General features: G+C 44.2%; 1 protein-coding gene across 1 annotated transcript in view; it reads left to right on the top strand.

Annotated features, from left to right (window-relative positions):
- LOC138302052 (M-phase inducer phosphatase 1-A-like) overlaps positions 1-20,459 on the top strand; it is a 118,867-nt gene that overhangs the window by 7,577 nt on the left and 90,831 nt on the right. The window contains exon 3 of the mRNA XM_069242452.1: positions 10,207-10,310. Within this exon, the coding sequence (XP_069098553.1) occupies positions 10,207-10,310 (104 nt within the window). The remainder of the gene's footprint in view (positions 1-10,206; positions 10,311-20,459) is intronic.

Consider the following 20,459-nt stretch of genomic DNA (forward strand, 5'->3'; position numbering starts at 1 on the left):
TGCTTATATCATAGAAATTCATGGAATAAAACAACCGTTACAGGGATGTTATAGTTGGGAAAAAGCATTAAAAAAAACCTTAGAAATTCACCTGAAAAACAAAGGTTACAGGGACGTTATAGTTAGGATCAGAATTTACATGCACAAAACCATAGAAATTCAGCTGTCAGAGTTATTTCAAGTAACTATAACTCATGCTGTAAGATAAATATAACTCATGCCCTCGACATGCACTGCTAATTACCCCACACATTACATCAGTAATTGCATCTTCTATGACATCATTGATGATATCATTGCAACATCTGCAGTAAAATTATTGACATGGAAACAGTGCATGGCGGGGGCTCAATTTATAATTGGCCAGGTCATCAGTCCTGGGTGCCTCGCAGGGCACTCAGTGTGGAATGGGACCACGGGGGCTTAAGGGGGCTCCCCACCTCCTGTGGGACCTGGCATTGCTTTCACAGACAAGGAGCTACTAAACAAGCAGCTCCCTGCCTGTGAGAGTAATGGTTTACTCTGTTTCCCTGCCCTCATGTCTGCAGGCAGGGAAATCAGAGGAAACTACCGCTCACAGCAAGCAAGAGCTGTTTGACAGCTCTCAAATGCTGGGACGGAAGTGTTTGGTCTGACTTGGAGGGAGCTGTCAAAGCTCCCATCAAGTTAGAATAAACTGCTATGTCACGGGGGTGGGCACCCTGGGACATAGCAGGAGCCGGACATTGGGGTTCACGGTCCCCAGGGCCATTATTGGCTCCACCACGCCCTCATCCAATGTTTGTGAACAGCCCCGGGGGGGTTGGTGGTCCCCAGGGATGGGAGCCGCAACAGACCCCCTTCATTATTTTTGTTCCACCCCAGGGAAGTGGCTATCTCGGGGGCTACGGAGGGCTGCGTGCCCCCACATTAATTGAATGTTAGCCCCAGGGAGGTGGCGGTCGACGAGGCAGTGGGGGGTGTACGGCCCCTGATAAATTTCAATGAATATATTGATATACAAAATATCTCACCCTATTAACACACAACCCATTGACCCTTACCCACCATAAACCCTAAAAATATCCTTGCCAAAAACCCATACTCACCCTAAACCCTAAAAATACCCTTGCACCCAAAATCCCCTACCCCCTAAACCCTAAAAATACCCTTGACATTCAACCCACAGATTTTGAAGGGAAAAAGACTTCAATGTTCCATCACTATAAATGTTTAAAAGTGAAAACACTAGAAAATAAACAGACACCCTGCCCAGCGATACTAGGATTTAAACCTTCAGCCTACTGAGTGATAGCTCAAGACCTTGACCATTAGGCCAGCAGTGACTCTGTTCCACTCTGCATCCAGACGTTAACTATAACATTCGTACCAAACATCTTGCTATTCTGACTCTGTGAAGTCATTTTATGGTGAGACCTTTGAAAAGACAATCTCTCTCTCGCTCTTCCATCCCATTATGGGATGGATGAGAGAGGGAGAGAGTGACAGGACCGTGGGGGAGCCTCAAGGCTATCCTGTGGGACCTGGCATTGCTCTCACAAGCGGTAAGCTGCTTTTAATAGCAGCTCCCTGCTTGTGTGAGAAATGTTTTCATCTGTTTCCCTGCACACATATTTGTGTGCAGGGAAACAGAGGAAAACTTCACTTTCTGCAAGTAAGAGCTGTTTGACAGATCTCACTTGCAGAAAGTGAAGTGTTTGCTCTGATTTGGTGGGAGCTGTCAAAGCTCCCGCCAAGTCAGAGCAAACAGCTATGTCCTGAGGGTGGGCACCCCAGGACATAGCAAGAGCTGGACCTGGGGGATGGTAGTCCCCAGGGTCATCTATGGCTCCTTGAGGGGGGCCATGCAGCCCCCCTGCTACGATTCGATTAGCCTTGGGGAGCTGGTGGTCCCCGGGGTTGTGGGGGGGGGCAACACGGCCTCCCGCTTTGAATTCAATTAAAGCTCTGGGAAGGTGGTGGTCCCCAGGACTGTGAAGAGGCTGTGCAGTCCCCTGCATTCATTATGAATAAGCCCTGGTGAGGTGGTAGTTCACAGGGTATCAAAATGCCCTAGGAGGGGTGCCCTGTGCGCCCTCCTCCCTAAATTTTACATGCCCCAGAACCTGGCCCACCTAGGAGCTTCTTAAAAAAATTGCTGGGAGCACGTGCTTTTAAAAAAAAAAATTGCAGAGAATTCAGGGCATCGTTGTAAAAACATGGCATTTAAAAAAAAAAAGTTTTTAAACCATTTGATGGATTTTAAGAGTTCTGTAATTTAGGTTATAGCAATAGTATCAGGCATGTGAGTAGTTATAAAGTATATTTGTGCACCAATGCCTGTGCCTATAAGATCTTTGTAACCTGTTCTATTGCTTTGCTGTCATAAGCTAAGTCTATAAGATCGTTGTGACTGAAGGAATAACTCAGCTGACAGATACCTAATCCTGTACAATTTGTGTAATTTAAGGGATAGCTTAGCCATGCAAAGCCTGAACCTGTGAGATCTATATAATCAAATGGATAGTTCAGCTAAATGAAACTTTTTCTACTAGATTTATCTAACGTAGTAGTGAGGTTTGCTGCTAAAAAGCTGAGGGATCAGAAAGGGGTGATTTTGTTACCGGAAAACTATATGCGTGGGTTCCCTGTATCCCAGGGACATCTCTGAAGTCTGAGTCTATAAGATCTGTGCAAAGAAGGATAGTTGTCTGAGTATTTAAAATGTATAAATGAATAGATCCGGCTAGTGCCCCAAGTTTGCACCATTGAAATCAGTATATTCTGATGGATATTTCTCCACAGTGAAATCTCTGTAACTTGAGGGATAGGTTTGGTGTCCAAAGCAAGAGAGATCAATGTAACATGTAAGACAGCTCTGCTTTCAGAAGTCTATGCTTGTGCATCCTCTGTGCCACTGTGGGAGCTCGGAGTCCTCTCTCTATAACATTGATGTGAAATGGAATCACTGTCTGAGCCTGTAAAATTTATATAAAGTAAGAGGTAACTTTACTATCCAAGGCCTGAGTCTGTGAAATCTGTGTAACCTGTTGGAAAGTTCTTTGTTATGATATAGTACACTGCAGGATGTCTGTGACTTGTATAAGAGGGTTCCTACACAAAGCATGCAAGATATGTGTAACATGTCTGACAGCTTTGCTGCCCGAATCATGGGCCTGTAGGATTTGTGCAGCACTGGACAGCTCTATTGTCTGACATCTGAGCCTGTACAGTCTCTGAATGCCATGACCAGCTCTGCATCTTCAGCCTAGATATTTCTGTAAAGTGTGGGATTGTTGCCTGAGACTTGCGTGCAAACAGAGACATAGTATTCCTGAATGGACTTTGAGCATGATTGTGATGTGTGTCTCCCAAATGATTGCTCTGCTGCCTAAAGCTTATACATTTGTCAGTCCTGGGTTGTAAAGCCTTATCTTGATGATAGCTCTTATCTCCTTTGTCAGTGCCTATATATCTGTTTTATTCCCAACTAAAATTGAAAACCCTGGAAACTAGGGATTGGTACCATGCATGCTATTACTACAGCTTGCACTAAGAAGACAGCAAGCCTGTATGTGTGCCATCCCATCACTGTCTAAAATATAGAATATTTATATCTGATATATATATATATATATATATATATATATGTATAAATATGTATTACCTACTGGCGGTCACCAGTAGGTAGTTATAGTTAGGATCTAGTTTCCATAGGAAAGGCATTTTTTTTGTTTAGTAAAGTAATAACTTTGGCACCATTTGACCAATCTTTAGGACATTTTCAAAACTAGTACGACAGTTCAGCTGCTATGCTGAAAGTTTTAGGGTGATTCATCAAGCAGGGGCAGAGCAAAAGGGGGAGTTCCAAGACACTTCTACCTCATGCAATATCCAAGGGGATTTTTAGACTCAACTACAGCCTGAACCACTAGATGTAATTACAAAAAATTTGCCAGAAAGGTAGCTTTTGGTCTAAAAAGCTCTCTTTTTGTGATTTGGTATAAATTTGTTCAGTTGTTTTTTAGATATTAAAGGAAAAAGAAATATTGATATCTGGGCGGAGTCTAAGCAAAGATCTCACAGTGTAAAATCTGAACCTAACTATAACATACCTGTAACCTTTGATTTTTGAGTGAATTTCTAGGATTAAAATCACCCCAAAGACCCCAACCTCTATCATGCCAATTTCCCCCACTTCTCTGGAAGCTCAAACTAGACCTTATACGCCGAGCACCCATGTACGTATTGTGGCTGGGACGCATTAATTCAGTCAAAATGATGGTCCTGCTGCAAATTCAATACCTCTTCCAAGGCCTCCCGATTCAATGCCCCGGACGTTTTTCTCAGAACTCGGCTCCCTGGTGATACATTTGGCAAGACTGTAGAGCGTTCTCCTCTGTAAACAACGGAGACTACCAAAAGAGGCAGGTGGCTTAGCCTTACCTGTTTTTCATTTGTATTAAAGGGCAGCGCAGCTGAGAGTAATCTCTGAGTGGGCTTCTTAGGGAATTAGACAAGCATTGGCTCCATACAGACAAAGCAGTAGTTGGCCAATATGTGTGGGATGTCCTATGGAAATTGAAACTTGATCGAGCCCCACCACTGCATACCTAATCACGCCTACCCGAACAACCGCTAAAATGTGGGACGCTGTGACTCGGGTGCTGGGATGGGCTACTTTTCCCTTTTGCCTACACTCTCATTCACTTCAACCGTGCCTTCCCCTCTGCCTTCATGCCTGGCCCCTTTGATCTGTGGAGACAGGGAGGCTGCCTCAACATCTCTGACCTATTCCATGGGTGGGACATTCTTAACTTTGAGCACTACCAACGTTATTTTGGCTTACCCAAATCTGAAAGAAATCACTATACTCACTTGAAACACTGGGTCTTCCACCCCGAAATGTGCTTGGCAGCCACTAGGCGTTTCTCCCCGTCTAAAAATTTGTAAGACAAGCGGGAGGCACCAAGGGCTCTATCTCTTTCCCCTATACTCTCCTGCTCGAGACCTTCCCCTCAGCCATACCACACCATTTACAACTTTGGACTAAAATTCTCTTTGACCCAATACCTAAGAGACAGTGGCAGAAACTATGGATAGACATCCCCAGATGTAATCACTCCCTGGGGCTCACAGAAGCTCAATATAAAACTCTGTTCAATTGGTACCTTTACCCCACCAAACTTAAGACAATCTACCCTTAAACATCTGATTAATGCTGGAGGGGTTGTGGGCTACTTGGTGACTTCCAACACATTTGATGCGATTATCTGATCATTCGGCCATTATGGGCAGAAATCTTGGCACAAATTAAAATTATATTGGACTATCCCCTTCTATTTACACTGGGGTTTGTAGGACGAAACTCTACAACACCAAATCTAGAGCCACCACTCCATTATGTGGCTTTGTTTAAGGACTGCTAAGACAGCCTTTGCAGCAGTCTGGAGGAAACCCATATCACCCTCATTCTCACAATGGAACGCCAGGCTTTGGCAAGCACTGACAATGGTAAGAATTGCAGACATTCTACAGGATAAATACAAGGATTTTATATATCAGTGGGGGTCACTTTTCTATTGGAGGAACACGCGCACCTCAGCCCCATTTGCACAAGGGCCCTGCACCTCTTTCAATTTTGATTCTCCTGAAAGACCTGAAGGTCACTCTCCCGTGACCTAGGCTCGCTCCTACGAAACCCTGCCCCCACCGAATCGCTCCCCACCTATGGCACACTCTATGATTTCACTACTCACACTCATGGATTATTGTTTGGCATTTTTTGGGAAGGGGAGGAATGTTGGGCCCTGGAATTGCACATTATAATGCTAACCTGTTGACAGTGATAGATTAGACCACGATTACTGTATTATTAATGCCATATTTATACATCAAATGTTTGTATCATTGCCATCCTGAAGTAATGTTCGATGACTTCCTTCAGCTGCACTATGTCTGTATGGTACTGTGCCCTATAAAAAAATCAATAAAGAAAGTTTGACAAAACAATTAATGCACTAATGTCATAACAAGGCATGTAAAAGGTACAGCCTGTGTTTTACCATGGAAAGATGTCATTGACGCCTTTGGAAGGTATGCCAGGTAAATGGAATTTCTACGGTTACCAGTAGTATCCCTGACGTGTTCACAAGAGAGTAAGTGGAATGGCCCTAGAAAATGTTGTGTCCTCAAGATTTAAACTTTGTGGGCAATCACAAACATTTTCTATGCCTTCCCACACTCTGCTGCACTGCTAACAACTTTTAAATGAACCAACATTATGTGTGGGAACGTGCTCCAAAATTTCCCAAACAACTCTTCACGGAAAATAATGTTCTACTAAATGGAACAAATAACAATAAAACGATATTTTGTAAAGCTTGCTATTTTTTCACCTGTTTTGTGGTTATAAAAATAGAAACTTAAAAATATATTTTTCGTTCACTGATGCCCTAGTGAAAAGGGGGGATTTGTGTGCACGGTCATATACATAGTACACAACTCACACCTGGATTAATTCAGTGTAAATCAAAAACTGCGGGAAAGCTTGTGAAAGTGTACACAACAGCATCATAGGTGAAGAGAAGCCTTCACTTAGCAAAAAGATATATTTGGAAAGTAAAATATAAAATTAGACAAATGCATTGTGTAGAAATATTCTAAGCTTTCAACTCCAAAACCTCTACATACAATGCACATGAATTGGGTTAGTTGAAACAAGCTTACTATAGAAAAGTTATTAGAAAGGTAACTGAGAATCAAGTATGCCCTAGGCCTTTGGGGACCTGGCATAGAGAGAGGCAGGAGACAACTGGCGTTGAGATGTATGATTTATTTGTGTATAAGGGAACTTTTGGTTGCCAAACTCATCAAAGTTTTAGGAGCAAAATAAAAAACAGATTAAAATGTTTATGTGTATATTTGGTTAGAGAATTTATGGTTTTAGTACTTTCACTTGTGTGAAGCGTTACGGGATATGTAAAGTGGGCACACAATTTCATTGAATTGTCACATTATTAATTGTCACTCAGGAGCATATTTACAAGGTTTTGGCGCAGGATAGCGCTGCAAGCCTTATTGCAGACGTGGCTCGCTGCACTCACAAGGGACGGGGCTGAGCAGGTGCAGTGCGCAGGGGTGGTGGGGTGGGAGGGTGGAAAATTTAGTTTAAAAAATAAAACTTACCTGATCCGCTGCTGTGCCACTCCTCTTTCTCCCGTCACTGCAGGCACAGGCTCCAAGCCTGCTCTGCGACCAATCCTGACGCTGCTTCAAGCAGCGTCAGGATTGGCTGGGCGTGCCCAGCCAGGGCACTCCCAGGCAGACTGGGAGCCTGTGTCTGCTCTCTCCAGCCTGCTGCGATGGACCTTTGGTAGTGCTTGTGGAGGGTGGGTTTGAATATTGGGCCCTGGGGAAATTGCCCACTCTTTCCATGTCTAAAAATGGCTCTACAGTCGAGCCAAGTCTGCACCAGTTGTCTGACTGATCCCTAAGCGCCAAAGAGCATGCAGAACTTGCAAAAAATGTGGGATACAAATTATAAAACAAACAAAATATAAAGACATGATAAAGACTTTAAAATGTAGAAAGTGTTTCTTTAGGACATAGAAGTGTTTCAGTTTAGTATGTTAGATCACAACATTGCATTGACGTTTATTTGAACTTGACGTTTCTAAACTTGAACTTTAAAATATTTATTAAACCTCTACCCTGATAAAGCCAGAACTGAACAAAGGGTACAAACTGTCAGGTTTTCCTTGTCATGGACAATATTATTTTAATGGATGGAGGAACATTACAGGCTCCTAATGAATATACAGGTTAGGTTTTTACACAGGATACATCTTGAACTGAATTACTTGATTGTGCTCTCAAATGTCACTATCAAGTAAACTAGACACAAGAAATAACTTGATAAAACTTCAATCACACAATTTAGTCATGTGGGTGAGCCAGTATTTGAACCCAGGGTTCCTGGTCACACACAGTGCAATTAAGCAACTGACTAGATAACTTTCTTTTTCTCATTTCCCTTTAGCACTAGAGGACAGTGTTTCATACAATTCTGTCGGAAGAATAGTACATTGTGTTATGTAATACAGATCACAGCTTAATTTGACACAATGTCTAAAAAGGTTTATAGTGAAGGTGAGGGCCTGTGGGCCAACATATGCTAACACCACTGGCTTTCTCCATGAGAGAATAGAAGGAAATTAAAAAAGTATGGATACTGTGATCATGTGTGGAATAGGGATGTGGTCAGTGAGCGTGGAGGCGGAATCAAAGGCACAGCTAAAAAGAACAAAATATTTTGTGACTATTTTTTTATCTTTTTTCCATCAGGTATCAGCATATAAAATAGTACACACCTTACATGAAAAGTAAATTTAAGTTTAAAAAAACCTGTGGGATGTATGCTATTTTATGTTGTGAAACATGTGTTGGTTAATGTGATCCCTCTAGATGTGTGTGTGCAAACAGAAGACCACTGAACGGAATTCTGTTTGGTTCAGCAATAAATAGTGACTTGTGTATGTTAAGTGCTAGAAGGTCCCTGCCTGTCACAGAAAGTACTGTGAATGTCTAAGTCATTAGTTTAAATTTGCAGTAAGATAGACTGGCACAAAATGTGGACACAAACGTCAGTTAAAATTGAAAAAGTGTTTCCAAAGTGTTTTCAAAGTGTACATTTTAGTAATATGGAGAACGTACTTAGTGCAAACAGTTTTACAACTGCCTATTAAAAGCAGGCAGTTCACAACACCGCTTTGAAGCACCCCCTATAATACCTCTGAAAAAAAAAAATGTTTGTGTTCTAGAAGCTTTAGTGTATCTCCATCAATTAATGCCAGCTCCCGAGCAGCCTTTACATGTTAACCAACTTCACTGATCTGCATTTCTTTCAGTCAGCTGGCGCCCTAGTGAGAAGGCTTGTTTCTGTGCTGGGGCCTGGCACAGGGAACCCTCCACTTCAGCAGAGGAATTTAACTGTAAAATAGGTATTTAGCATAAAGGCTAAAATTAAGGACAAATGCCATCTGTTGAAATCTTTCCCATGGACAATGGACTCTGGGGTTGCTCCCCCTCCCGCTTCGTCTGGCATTTTTTTCACAGGTTCCGGGGGCTTCCCCCACAGTTTGAAGGACGCTGATATATAATGTTTCTACCGTGCACCCTATTAACCACTAATGCCAAAAACTAGAAAGGACATTCCTATTACCCCAATGTCCTGATCCATAAACTGTCTCCTACTGAGTCATGTCCATAATCATACATATAAATAAATGCAGTCTAATGTCCTCCTGGACTGTGTCTTAGTGGAAAAATGTTTTTCCATAAACCTTGTACAGTAAACATAAAATGTAACTTAAACTTTAAAGGTTTTAGAACATAACTTGATTTTATAGAAAGTAAGGGAATTTTGCACAAGAAGTTTGTACTTTAGGGTTGTAATTTCACAACACTGTATGTTTTCCACACTTTCAGTCCGGGAACTGGAAAGAACAGTGTTGATAAAATGGCGTTTCTATGCTTTTATATAAGACAAAATCGCTAACTGTTGCTCGATCTCAGTTTGACTAATTTCTGCTGAGTATATAAGGCATTCGTCGTACAAAAACAAGTATTATTTAACAAGTGTTATGTAATAAAATGTGTGAATAATTTTGCTTGTATCCGCATAATTTGCTGATTCATTTTATTTTCTTGCTGCATATTTTGACACTTCTTGCTTCATGACTTAGCGCACTTTGCCACATGATTTGGTCCTTCATTGACACTTCATCCCACAGCTTTTGCGATAAGGTGAAAGGTTTACGGAAGTGAGAAATGGGGCATCTTCTTAGGAATTTATATTGAAAAGTAGTCAAATGTTGCAAAGTCTAATAAAACAAAGGGCAGTAGTTTATAAGGGATAGAATGTAGATAAAAATTACAGGTTAAGAACATTTGCCCGAAAACCTCCTTGGGCAAACTGGTCATTATTTGGTTAATTATGCGTTTAATTATGAAGGGACCATGACACGCAGTTGGCTCTGTCACCATGGTATTGCCTGCCATACAGCAGGGACATTTTCAGTCTGAAGCGTGTAGAATGTTTTAAGGAGTTGACATAAGCTCAGAATGAGCCGCACCTTCAGTGCGGGGATCACAGGTTGGCCACGGACAGGCTTGTATGTTTGAAGACATCATTTATAACAAGTAAATAAATGCCTCTTCTTTCAGAGTTACTCCACGGAGACGCCTGAAGATGTCACCCGACTCCCTGACTCCAAGCCCTAGCGACTCCTCCTGGAAGCCTGCTGCCGCGGAAGCGCCGTCTCTGACAGGTCAGGACATGCTCGTCTGTAACGGCCACAGGGCGCGTGGGTCGTCGCGTGGGCCGTCGCGTGGCGTCACCTGAATATATTGAGACATCCGCAGCTGGGAGGGCGTCCCGGGGGTGCTAAGTAGGCAATGCATTTAAGTGTTCCTGTGCTGCTGCATCAGGCCAGAGGGGCTGTCGCACAAATACCTCTTGTAAATAAAGGCTAGACCTGAGGAGCTAGTTTCGAGTCTCGGCGCCGGCTCGATAGCCTATAATTCTGGGTAAATCACTTAATCTCCACATGCTTTAAAAATGAACGTGTAATGTAAATGGTGCTCACGTAAAGCGCTCTTGTATTTTCGGACCGATCTCGCCGTATATAAAACCTCAAAATAAATATATTTTAAACAATAGATTCCGTGGAGCCATAACCCTGTTAAACTGCGGTTGCACACCTGCATTAGTTTGTAGTTTAATAAACTAGTCATCTACTGAAAATGTCGTTTTTTCAGCTGTTACAAAAACATTTCCATCATAATGCCAAGCATGTGAAATGGGTCACTGGAGAATATCGGCTCCAGTGTACAGGGAAAAAAAATAGGAATATCGTCCAGTGCGCAGATGCAGAATCTGGAGGTCATAGATTAATATTTTGGATAGCCTGCTTAGCCTCTCATCCATCCTTCCTATAAAATGAGTAGCAGCTACTTATTCCCATAGGCTTACGTCAATGTTCTATGGGAAGTCGCAAGTGTCTGAAGAGATGGACACACGGGCATACAACTGAGCTAATACTACCAAACTGTTTAAGACATAACAGATTGCACAGTGTTGGATCTGAATCCGAATAATACTGTCTGCTTGCTCCCTGTGGCCAGTATTGCGGAGTAAGTATAGCCCTACACATAAAGTAATCTGCAGCTTTACATAACGCTGTAGAGTAGATTAGTTATTTCAATACACTCACTTTCAAGATGACTCATCAAAAAGTCTTTACCCTGCGTTTGTCCTGCATGTGGACAGCTGTAGGGTTATCAAAAAGAGTATTACTACCCAAATTAGTCAAAGATTGACGTACGACAACCACGGGATGTCAAGACCCTTAGCACACTGCAAGCAATCCTTAATGACTGCATGGTTACGGGTGGCACAATGGTTTGTCAAAATGTATATCCCCAGCATTAAAGATGCATTGCTGACAAGTTTCACAGTTGCATGTGTGACAAAGAACGCCATTTATTTAAATCAATTTAAAAAGGGCACCAACAAACTGAATTCATTTGTGACGCCTTACTGTTGTGTTAAAATGCCATCGCTGGGTTGCATCAAAAATTATGCCTAAATATGGAAAAGTATTGACGCTTTGTAGCCTGTTATTTTTGACAGAAATGATTTGCATGTTTTCATTATTTCGACCACAAACCATGATCGGTGACTTAGAGTAGTTTATATCCAGATTAAGGACAGCTGTGTAGGGTAGGTGTCAAAAGCTGCACCAGACACTTTAGACCAGTGGTTCCCAACCTGTGGTCCGGGGACCCCTGGGGGTCCGTGAAGCCTCCTCGGGGGGTCCGTGAGAGCCTAGAAAATAAAAAAATATTAACAAATATTGAAAGATTAGGTCCCCAGCTTCCAGTAATGACTCAGGTGGGGGTCCCCGAATTCCTATGATGATTCAGTGGGGGTCCCTGGGTTCCATTAATGTTAAAGTGGGGGTCCACAGAAATCAAAAGGTTGGGAACCACTGCTTTAGACTGTTAGGCGTGCTCTAGCAACATGGCATCACCTGGTTAAAGTGAAGAGGAGATGATGACTTACTCAATTATCAACAAATCCTGTCCCAGGTCACACAAAAACAAATTCAATTTACTAATGTGTAGAATAAAAAAGAGTGGAACTGGGAAGCAACCTTGTAGTACACCACATTCCAAACTAACCAGATTTGAGCATTCAACACTGGGGCAAAACCTGACCCTAGCATATAGATTGCAATGGAGAACTGACAGAATTTGAACCAGCACAGTATCCAATCCCACGTCCAAAAGCAACATCCACAATTTGAACCTATTAACATTGTCAAATGCACATGAGAGGCTCATAAATGCAAGGTACAAAGGAGAGTGGATAGCTATATATCGCATATTTACCAATGATGAGGCACTCATCCATTGTACTGAGACCCTCTCTAAACCCATATTGACCAGGTCTAAGGATGTCGCACTAATTAGCCCAGAACCTCATTCTATTAAAGATTACCCTGCCCAAAACCCTGACTGTAGAGTTATATGGGCAGATAGCATTGAAGTTCAGTGCACTTCCCAGCCCGACAACTCTACCAACCTTGAACAGTCTGTCAAAAACATCACCACCTGAATTTCCAACTTTGCTGACAGAGTCTCCCCCACCAAACTCACCAAATCCAACATGCCCTCCAAACAAGCTAGCTGGTACACCCCCGAACTGAGAACCTCGAAATGCAAGAGCAAACAACTGGAAAGGAAATGGCACACCTCCAAGGAGCCCACCAACACTGTTGCGTAGGCCCTCATTATCCTAATGAGGCTTCGGGATACAGTGGCAGAATCACCTAAATTGTGGGGAACTGAGTCCAATCCCACCCCATGTGACAACTGTTGGCCTAATCCAGGTTTCCCGGCTAACTAGCAGTGCCTCATCTCTGCCCAAGAGCAGGGATGATCGTGGCAACCAGGCGCATGACAGAAATGACTCCTCAGGGGAATCATGGTCAAACAGATCTCATCCTTTTCTCTTAGTTACATTAGTCTCACACATGCAAAGACAAACAGAGAATGGTACAATAAGGTTTATTGAATTAACTGCATCTTAGATAATATAGCATGGATTGCAATAACAAGGATGATAAAACACGCTAGAAGCAAAATGGTGACAAGAAGAGTGAAACACAAGAACAGTCCCACCATGCCTGGATGAGAGAGAGCTGCCTCAAGCTCAACTCCGACAAGACTGAGCTCATCATCTTAGGAAACGCCACCTCAGCTTGGAATGACTCCTGTTGGCCCACATCCCTCAGCGCCCCCATGCACCGACAGAGCACGCCCGCAACTTAGGAATCATCCTTGACTCCTCCCGACCCATGACCCGCCAGGTAAACTCTGTCACCTCCTCCTGCTGGCACACACTCTGCAAACTTCGGAAGATCTTCAGATGGATCCCAGCAGACTGTCGCAGGACAGTCACCCACACCTTGGTCACTAGCAAGCTTGACTACTGCAACATCCTCTATGCTGGCTCTTCAACCAGAAACATCAAAAAACTACAACTCATTTAGAACACCACCACCAGACTCATTCTGGACCTCCCTCGCTGAGAACACATCTCCCAACACCTGAGGGCCCTCCACTGGCTACCGGTCGAGAAGCGAATCACCTTCAGTCTTTTCACCCACACACACAAGGCCAAACACAATGCAGGACCAGCCTACCCGAACCACTGCGTCTCCTTCCTCACCCCGCTGGCCCTGGCCACCATCCCTCGCATCCACAAAACCACTCTCGGCGGACAATCCTTCAACTACACTCCAGCGAAGAGCTGGAGCAACCTCCCCCTGCACCTCAGAAAAAGCCAGTTGCTCACCATCTTCAGGAGGAACCTCAAGATGTGGCTCTTCGGATGAGGCCCCTCCCCGCGCCTTGAGACCCTCACAGGTGAGTAGCCGCGCTTTACAAATACTGATTGATTGATTGATATGCATAATATGTATGGTTCCTACCTAAGCTATGTTAGAGATCTGCGGGATAAGCCCTAATCTACCCTTCAGGTTTCCCCCTTGGGAAGACATTATCCCCCATACCTGAGCAAGGAAATCTGTTGTCTAGAAAGACACCATCCCCATGTAGGCGAGGGATCCGGTAGTCTAAGCAAGCAGCTGTAGCGAAGGCAATCAGCATGCAGTTGTAGTCATCTGGCTGGAATCTCCCTTTAACATGTATGGGACAGAGAAGTGATTTTATAATAAAACAGCTGAGAAAATGTCCCCACATAAGGATGTGTATGTTTCTGTGAATGTTGGAGACACAGCGTACCACTTTGCCTGCAACTCTATCAGGCTGCAGCCTTGAGCAATGCACAAAGTGAAAAGCACGTCTTGCTAGGAACATAGGGCTACATGTACGAAAGATTTGATTTGCGACTTGCAAATTGCGAGTCAGAGCGACTCGCAATTTGCTAGTCACAAAATCTTATGTTTAACACTGTCAATGACACTGTTTGCGATTCACAAGGGGGTTGCAAATGCCCTACCCCATGAATATTCATGAGGTAGGTCGCAATTTGCGACCCCCTTGGGAATGGCCGCCCTCACAGGGATGGTGATGCAAATAATATGTTAACACAGAGGGGACAGATACCCTTACAGTCTCAACAATGAAAATATTATTTAATCATTGGGTATAGTTTTACTTCTGTTCAACTTTTTATTTTCCTTTTACTTGGATGTTTCTTCCTGTATCACTCACATATGCACACAACATGAAAAAAACACATTTTACACACCATAACAAAGACACTTATATACATATAATAATAAAACATATACTTAATGAAGTCATTAAAAAACAAACAACTATTTTTCGCACTTTTCCCTTTATAGTTCATAATCAAATCCACTGCTAAGCTCTTTCTTCAGGTAAGCAGTCTTTGGAAAGAGGTAGTCCATATTTCTAGTACCAACTGTAATAGGGTATTACTTCCTGTTGTTATTTATGTGGTACTGTTGTATTCTTCCTTTTTATTTTATAATTAACTTGATGCTCCTCCTTATTGTGGTCAACGCATTGACGCGTTACGGCCTTGCAGATTAGGGCCTCCTCAGGAAGTTGGAAAAGGTGCCTTTTTTAAAATATATATATATATACTAAGTTTTCTCTGCTAGCGTGATCTCATATGCTACTCCTATTTGACGCTGTTTTAATTTGTTTGTTGTAACCAATTACATCATCGTTCTATTATTCCATTCTCGATCTGGAATTTAACTCGCCTCCGTATAACGCTGCCGCGCTCAACACCGTCAGCGTGTTAGTGTGCCGTACAAAAGGCACCTTTGATGAGCCTGGCTGATGAAGTGTGATACCCTGAAACCGGTCCTAGGATGCTTGTTTCCCGTCCAGGGAGGACCTGGCTTGGCAGTTCAGGCTGGACCAACGGTACTCAAAGTACGGCCCGCGGGCCGCCAGCGGCCCCACGGACCTAGCTTGGTGGCCCGCGAGACGCACACCAAACGCCACATCATAATGGCAGCAGTATGTAAACATAGAAGAGGGCCGCGGGAGCATGCTCCCGCGGCCCTCCTCTATGTTTACATACGGCGGCCATTGTTTATGGCGTTGCCCTGACGATCCTGGAAGCCAAAGCCCCATAAAAGTCAGCGCTTGCAGCTAACTTTTATGGGGCTTTGGTCGTCTGCTTCCTGTCACCGGCTCCACGTCTGCTGCCCGCCTGCCTACCTGCCTGCCTGCCTGCCTGCTGTTCCACATTTGTGGCATCTTTACAGTGCTTTGAGTCAGGTAAGGCTCTTTGGTTATTTATTTATTTGTTTTTAATGTAGTGTGTGTTACTGGGGTAGGCGTGAGAGCAGATTGCGCTGTGTGTGTGCGCTGTGTGTGTGTGTTACTGGGGTAGGGGTGAGAGCAGATGGCGCTGTGTGTGTGCGCGCTGTGTGTGTTACTGGGGTAGGGGTGAGAGCAGATGGCGCTGTGTGCAGATGGCGCAGTGTGTGTTACTGGGGTAGGGGTGAGAGCAGATGGCGCTGTGTGCAGATGGTGCAGTGTGTGTTACTGGGGTAGGGGTGAGAGCAGATGGCGCTGTGTGTGTTACTGGGGTAGGGGTGAGAGCAGATGGCGCTGTGTGCAGATGGCGCTGTGTGTGTTACTGGGGTAGGGGTGGGAGCAGATGGCGCTGTGTGCAGATGGCGCAGTGTGTGTTACTGGGGTAGGGGTGAGAGCAGATGGCGCTGTGTGTGTTACTGGGGTAGGGGTGAGAGCAGATGGCGCTGTGTGTGTGCGCGCTGTGTGTGTTACTGGGGTAGGGGTGAGAGCAGATGGCGCCGTATGTGTGCACGCTGTGTGTGTTACTGGGGTAGGGGTGAGAGCAGATGGCGCTGTATGTGTGCGCGCTGTGTGTGTTACTGGGGTAGGGGCATTGTTTTGAAAAAGGGGGTGGGGTGGTTGTTCCCCCTCTAAGCCCCGCCCCCTCTAAGCCCCGCCCCCCGCTGTCACTTCAGTGCGGCCCTCGGCCGCAAACCATACTGCAATTTTGGCCCCCGAGAAAAAGTTTGTGAGTACCCATGGGCTGGACTGTTCCCCTGGGGAACAGGGTCAAGACTGATTTGCATATGGCTAGGTCCAAACTGTAACGGCATGGGTAGCAAAAAAATGATGGATTTAGGCCCAGATCTCTGTACTGGGGGTGAATGTTTGACATTGTTCAGCATTCCATCCATCACTTTTTGCAACTGCTTTTAAATAAAGCAGTTTTTTTTTTTAAATGCAGCCCGTTTTCCTTAAAGGAAAACGAAATGCATTTCAAAAACAAAAAATGAAAAGTTTGTTTTCATTTTTTCAGAGCAGGCAGTGGTCCGTAGAAATGTTTTTAGTGCCATTCACAAAGGGGAAGGGGTCCCATGAGGACGTCTTCCTGTTTGTGAATGGGTTAGCACCAGTGTGACACTGGTGCTAACTGCGATCCTTTTGCGACCACATTTGCCGTCACAAAACAAGCATACATGGGACTGCGACTCGCAATTAGGAAGGAAACATCCCTTCCTAATTGCGACTCGCAAACCCTTTTTGCGATCCGGTAAATAGTTTACCTAATCGCAAAAATGGGTCTGAACATACCAAAGTGCATTTTGCACGTTGCAAACGGCCCTATTCGCTGTTTGCGATGTGCAAAATGCTACGTACATGTGGCCCATAATGCTTTCCTAGGCAAAAGGACAACTAGAGAAAGAAAATAAAACATACTGCAAATGTGTAAGTGGTCTAAAGTGCACAAATGGCAGGCATAGTTACTAAAGTAAAGTGTAAAAAAAATGGTTAAAATAACTATACAACAACTCAACCACCTACAAGACTTCACTCAACCAGGACCACCAACTTCTAAAAGAAACAATAAGGAACACCTTAGACAACTGCATCGAAGCCAGCTCCAACCACAGCAAAGAACTCTGCAGGATCATTAAGGAGTTTTCTAACCCCTCAGTGACAGAAAACATCATTACCCCCTCACAGAACTCTGTGACTGCCTGGCAGACTTCTTCCATGATGAGATCTCCACCATCTACAAAAACGTCGAATCCCAACCTGCAGCCACTGACTCTTTCAGCTGCCTTGACCTCACAAATGCCACCCCGACCACCGGATCACTGCCTGGAACCAGCTCAGCACACAGAGCACCACTAACATCATGCACTCCGTCCACTCGGGAGCTCCCACTGACCCCTATCCACACCACATGTTCAAACTTGGCAACAACACTATCAGCAACATGCTCACAGCCATCTTCAACACATCCATCACCTGAGCCACTTTCCTGGATGAGTGGAAACACGCCAAAGTCAACCCCCCCCCCCTTAAGAAACATTAATGTGATTCCAAAAAGCTAAAAAAATACTGGCCCATCTCCCTGCTCCCTTCCCCACCAAAGTCCTCGAAAAGGACATCAACCACCGACTCATGGAATACCTCAACAACAACGATGGTATGGAGGCATCCCAATCCAGATTCTGTACGAACCATAGTACTGAAGCTGCCCTGATCACCACTACCAATGACATCAGAATCCTCCTTGACCGGGGAAAATCAGCAGCCCTGATTCTCCTCAAATCTCGCAGCAGATTTCAACACTGTGTCCCACCAATCCTTGATAAAGAGGCTTCATCAGCTTGGAACTTAAAAGGAAACCCTCAAATGGATCGCTTCTTCCTCATCAGCAGAACATAGAGAGTCCATCTTCCACCTTTTACCTCATAGCCCAAGAACATAATCTGTGGCATCCCTCAAGGTTCATCCCTCAGGGCGACGCTGATTAAAGCCTACATAACCCCCCAGGCTAACATTATCGGAAACCACAGACTCAACTTTATCCCCTACGCAGACAACACCCAGCTCATCCTCTATCTAATAATGCTTCCACAAAAGCAAACTCCTTACCCTATGCATAATCTGAAAGATCTTCAAATGGCTCCCCATCTCCACCAGACACACTGTCACTCAAGCCCTCATCACCAGCCGCTAGGCTCACAGCAATGATCTCTGTGAAGGAATTACCTCTTACCTCCTCAAGAGGCTGCAGACCATCCAGAACTCAGCGGCCAGACTCATACTCGACCTCCCCAGATGCATCTACATCACCCCTTACCTGAAGAAACTCCAAAGGCTCCCCGTCCACAAGGTATGTCAATTCAAGATTCTGATTCACGCCAGCAAGGCCCTGCATAACCAAGTACCATCATACACCTGCCACCACCTGACCTTCCACCAACCCTCCAGTCTCCTACGTTCCACCTCCTTCTACCTTACCAACACCCTCTGCATCCATTAAAGCAGCAGTGGTGGACACTCCTTCTCCTACCTCGCCACAAAAAAATGGAAACCCCTCCCCCTTCATCTCCGGACTTCACCCTCTCTTCAGTAATTCAGAAGGGGACTCAAGACCCGGCCTCTCAGCTGATGCCTCCAGAGCAGCACAAATCTCAGCGCTAAGATACCCTTGCGGGTGATTAGTGTGCTCTACAAATCCTGTTTGATTGATGTTTGGTTGATTCATTGATTTCTTGATTGGTTTATTGATTGATTCCAAAAGACAAATAAAAAGCAGCCAAGTTGTGATTTTACCAAAGACTCCATGAATACACAAGGGTTTGGTGATCTCCAGGTAAGCATCACATTGTTGTTCATATTGCTTATACTCTGATATAGTTTTGAGACAGTACATTGCTTGAGTAAGGGCATATGGAGCACTGAAGTCAGAGGATTGTGATCCCTGAAGTTCATGTCAAGTATCTCGCATGAAATTAATCATCTTGCTAGTCTGCTAGGTAAAAAGTTTTATAAGCGATTATAGATGAACACCCCTGCCAAAAAAAGGTAAGAATTAATGACAGTGTGGGATCACCTCTCTCATTGATTTGCAAAGAGGCATAATTTTGTGTACACTTACCAAGGGCCTCATTTTCTGTGTGGTTTGTTTGCAGAGTCAAAGACAGTCTTCTGTTGTTTTGGAAGCATTACAGAGTTGCTTATTCTGTGCTGGAAACCTTTTCTCATTGCGGTTGCACATGGTGTCAGTGTTTTTGGCCTGGATGGGAAACATGTGGGATGCACTGCCTTAGGACATCAACCCAGGTGCCTTTCCCTTGTCTAATACTTTAAGTTTTGATTGTTCAGCTGCAGGCACTGAGTGGGGAAAATGCTAGAATTGCTAAAACTTTCCATCCTTTGGTTACAAAAGAATCTAGATACTATTCCACCTACAAATCTGGAAAGCCTTGGAAAAAATAACTTTATGCTTGAAATGAGGCATACTCTTAAACCACTACATTACATTACCAGATTTGTGGAGTGCATGGCTACCCGAAACCAGGCTTCCCAACGCTGACAGCGAACCAGTAACCATCATCAAATTTTCCTTAGGATAGAGAAAAGTTTTTAATTGCTTACGGAAACACAGTTTTTTTCGCTTCTCAAGCTGGCCGGTAGTGAGTAACTTCGGGGCTAGATAAGAAAAAGATCATCGGCACCCCTGAATCTTTTTATCCTGGGTATGGTGAGAACCTTCAGGGATCTGGATCTAAGAGACCTGCTTGATTGATAAAGAGTGATCAATGACTGAATAATTTTTGGACCCTGATTGTATCTGGCCCGATGAACCAGACAAAGGGCCTTAAATTGAATCCTGCTGCTCACGAGAAGCCAATGCAAGGTTGTAGGTGCCCCACTTGCTGGGTGAGCCTTATGGACCCCCAGAAGAAGCCTTGCCACAGCATTTTTTACTATTTGCAATTTCCAGATCACAGCTTTAGGGCTGCCTAAATAGATAGAATTTCCATAGTCCAGGCAGAATAATATTAGTCCCTGGACAATAATTCCTCTAGATTCTGTGGGAGCCATTTGAGAATTTTGCGGAGAAACCT

The sequence above is a fragment of the Pleurodeles waltl genome, chromosome 6 (genome assembly GCF_031143425.1).
Source record: "Pleurodeles waltl isolate 20211129_DDA chromosome 6, aPleWal1.hap1.20221129, whole genome shotgun sequence".
Lineage (NCBI taxonomy): Eukaryota > Metazoa > Chordata > Amphibia > Caudata > Salamandridae > Pleurodeles > Pleurodeles waltl.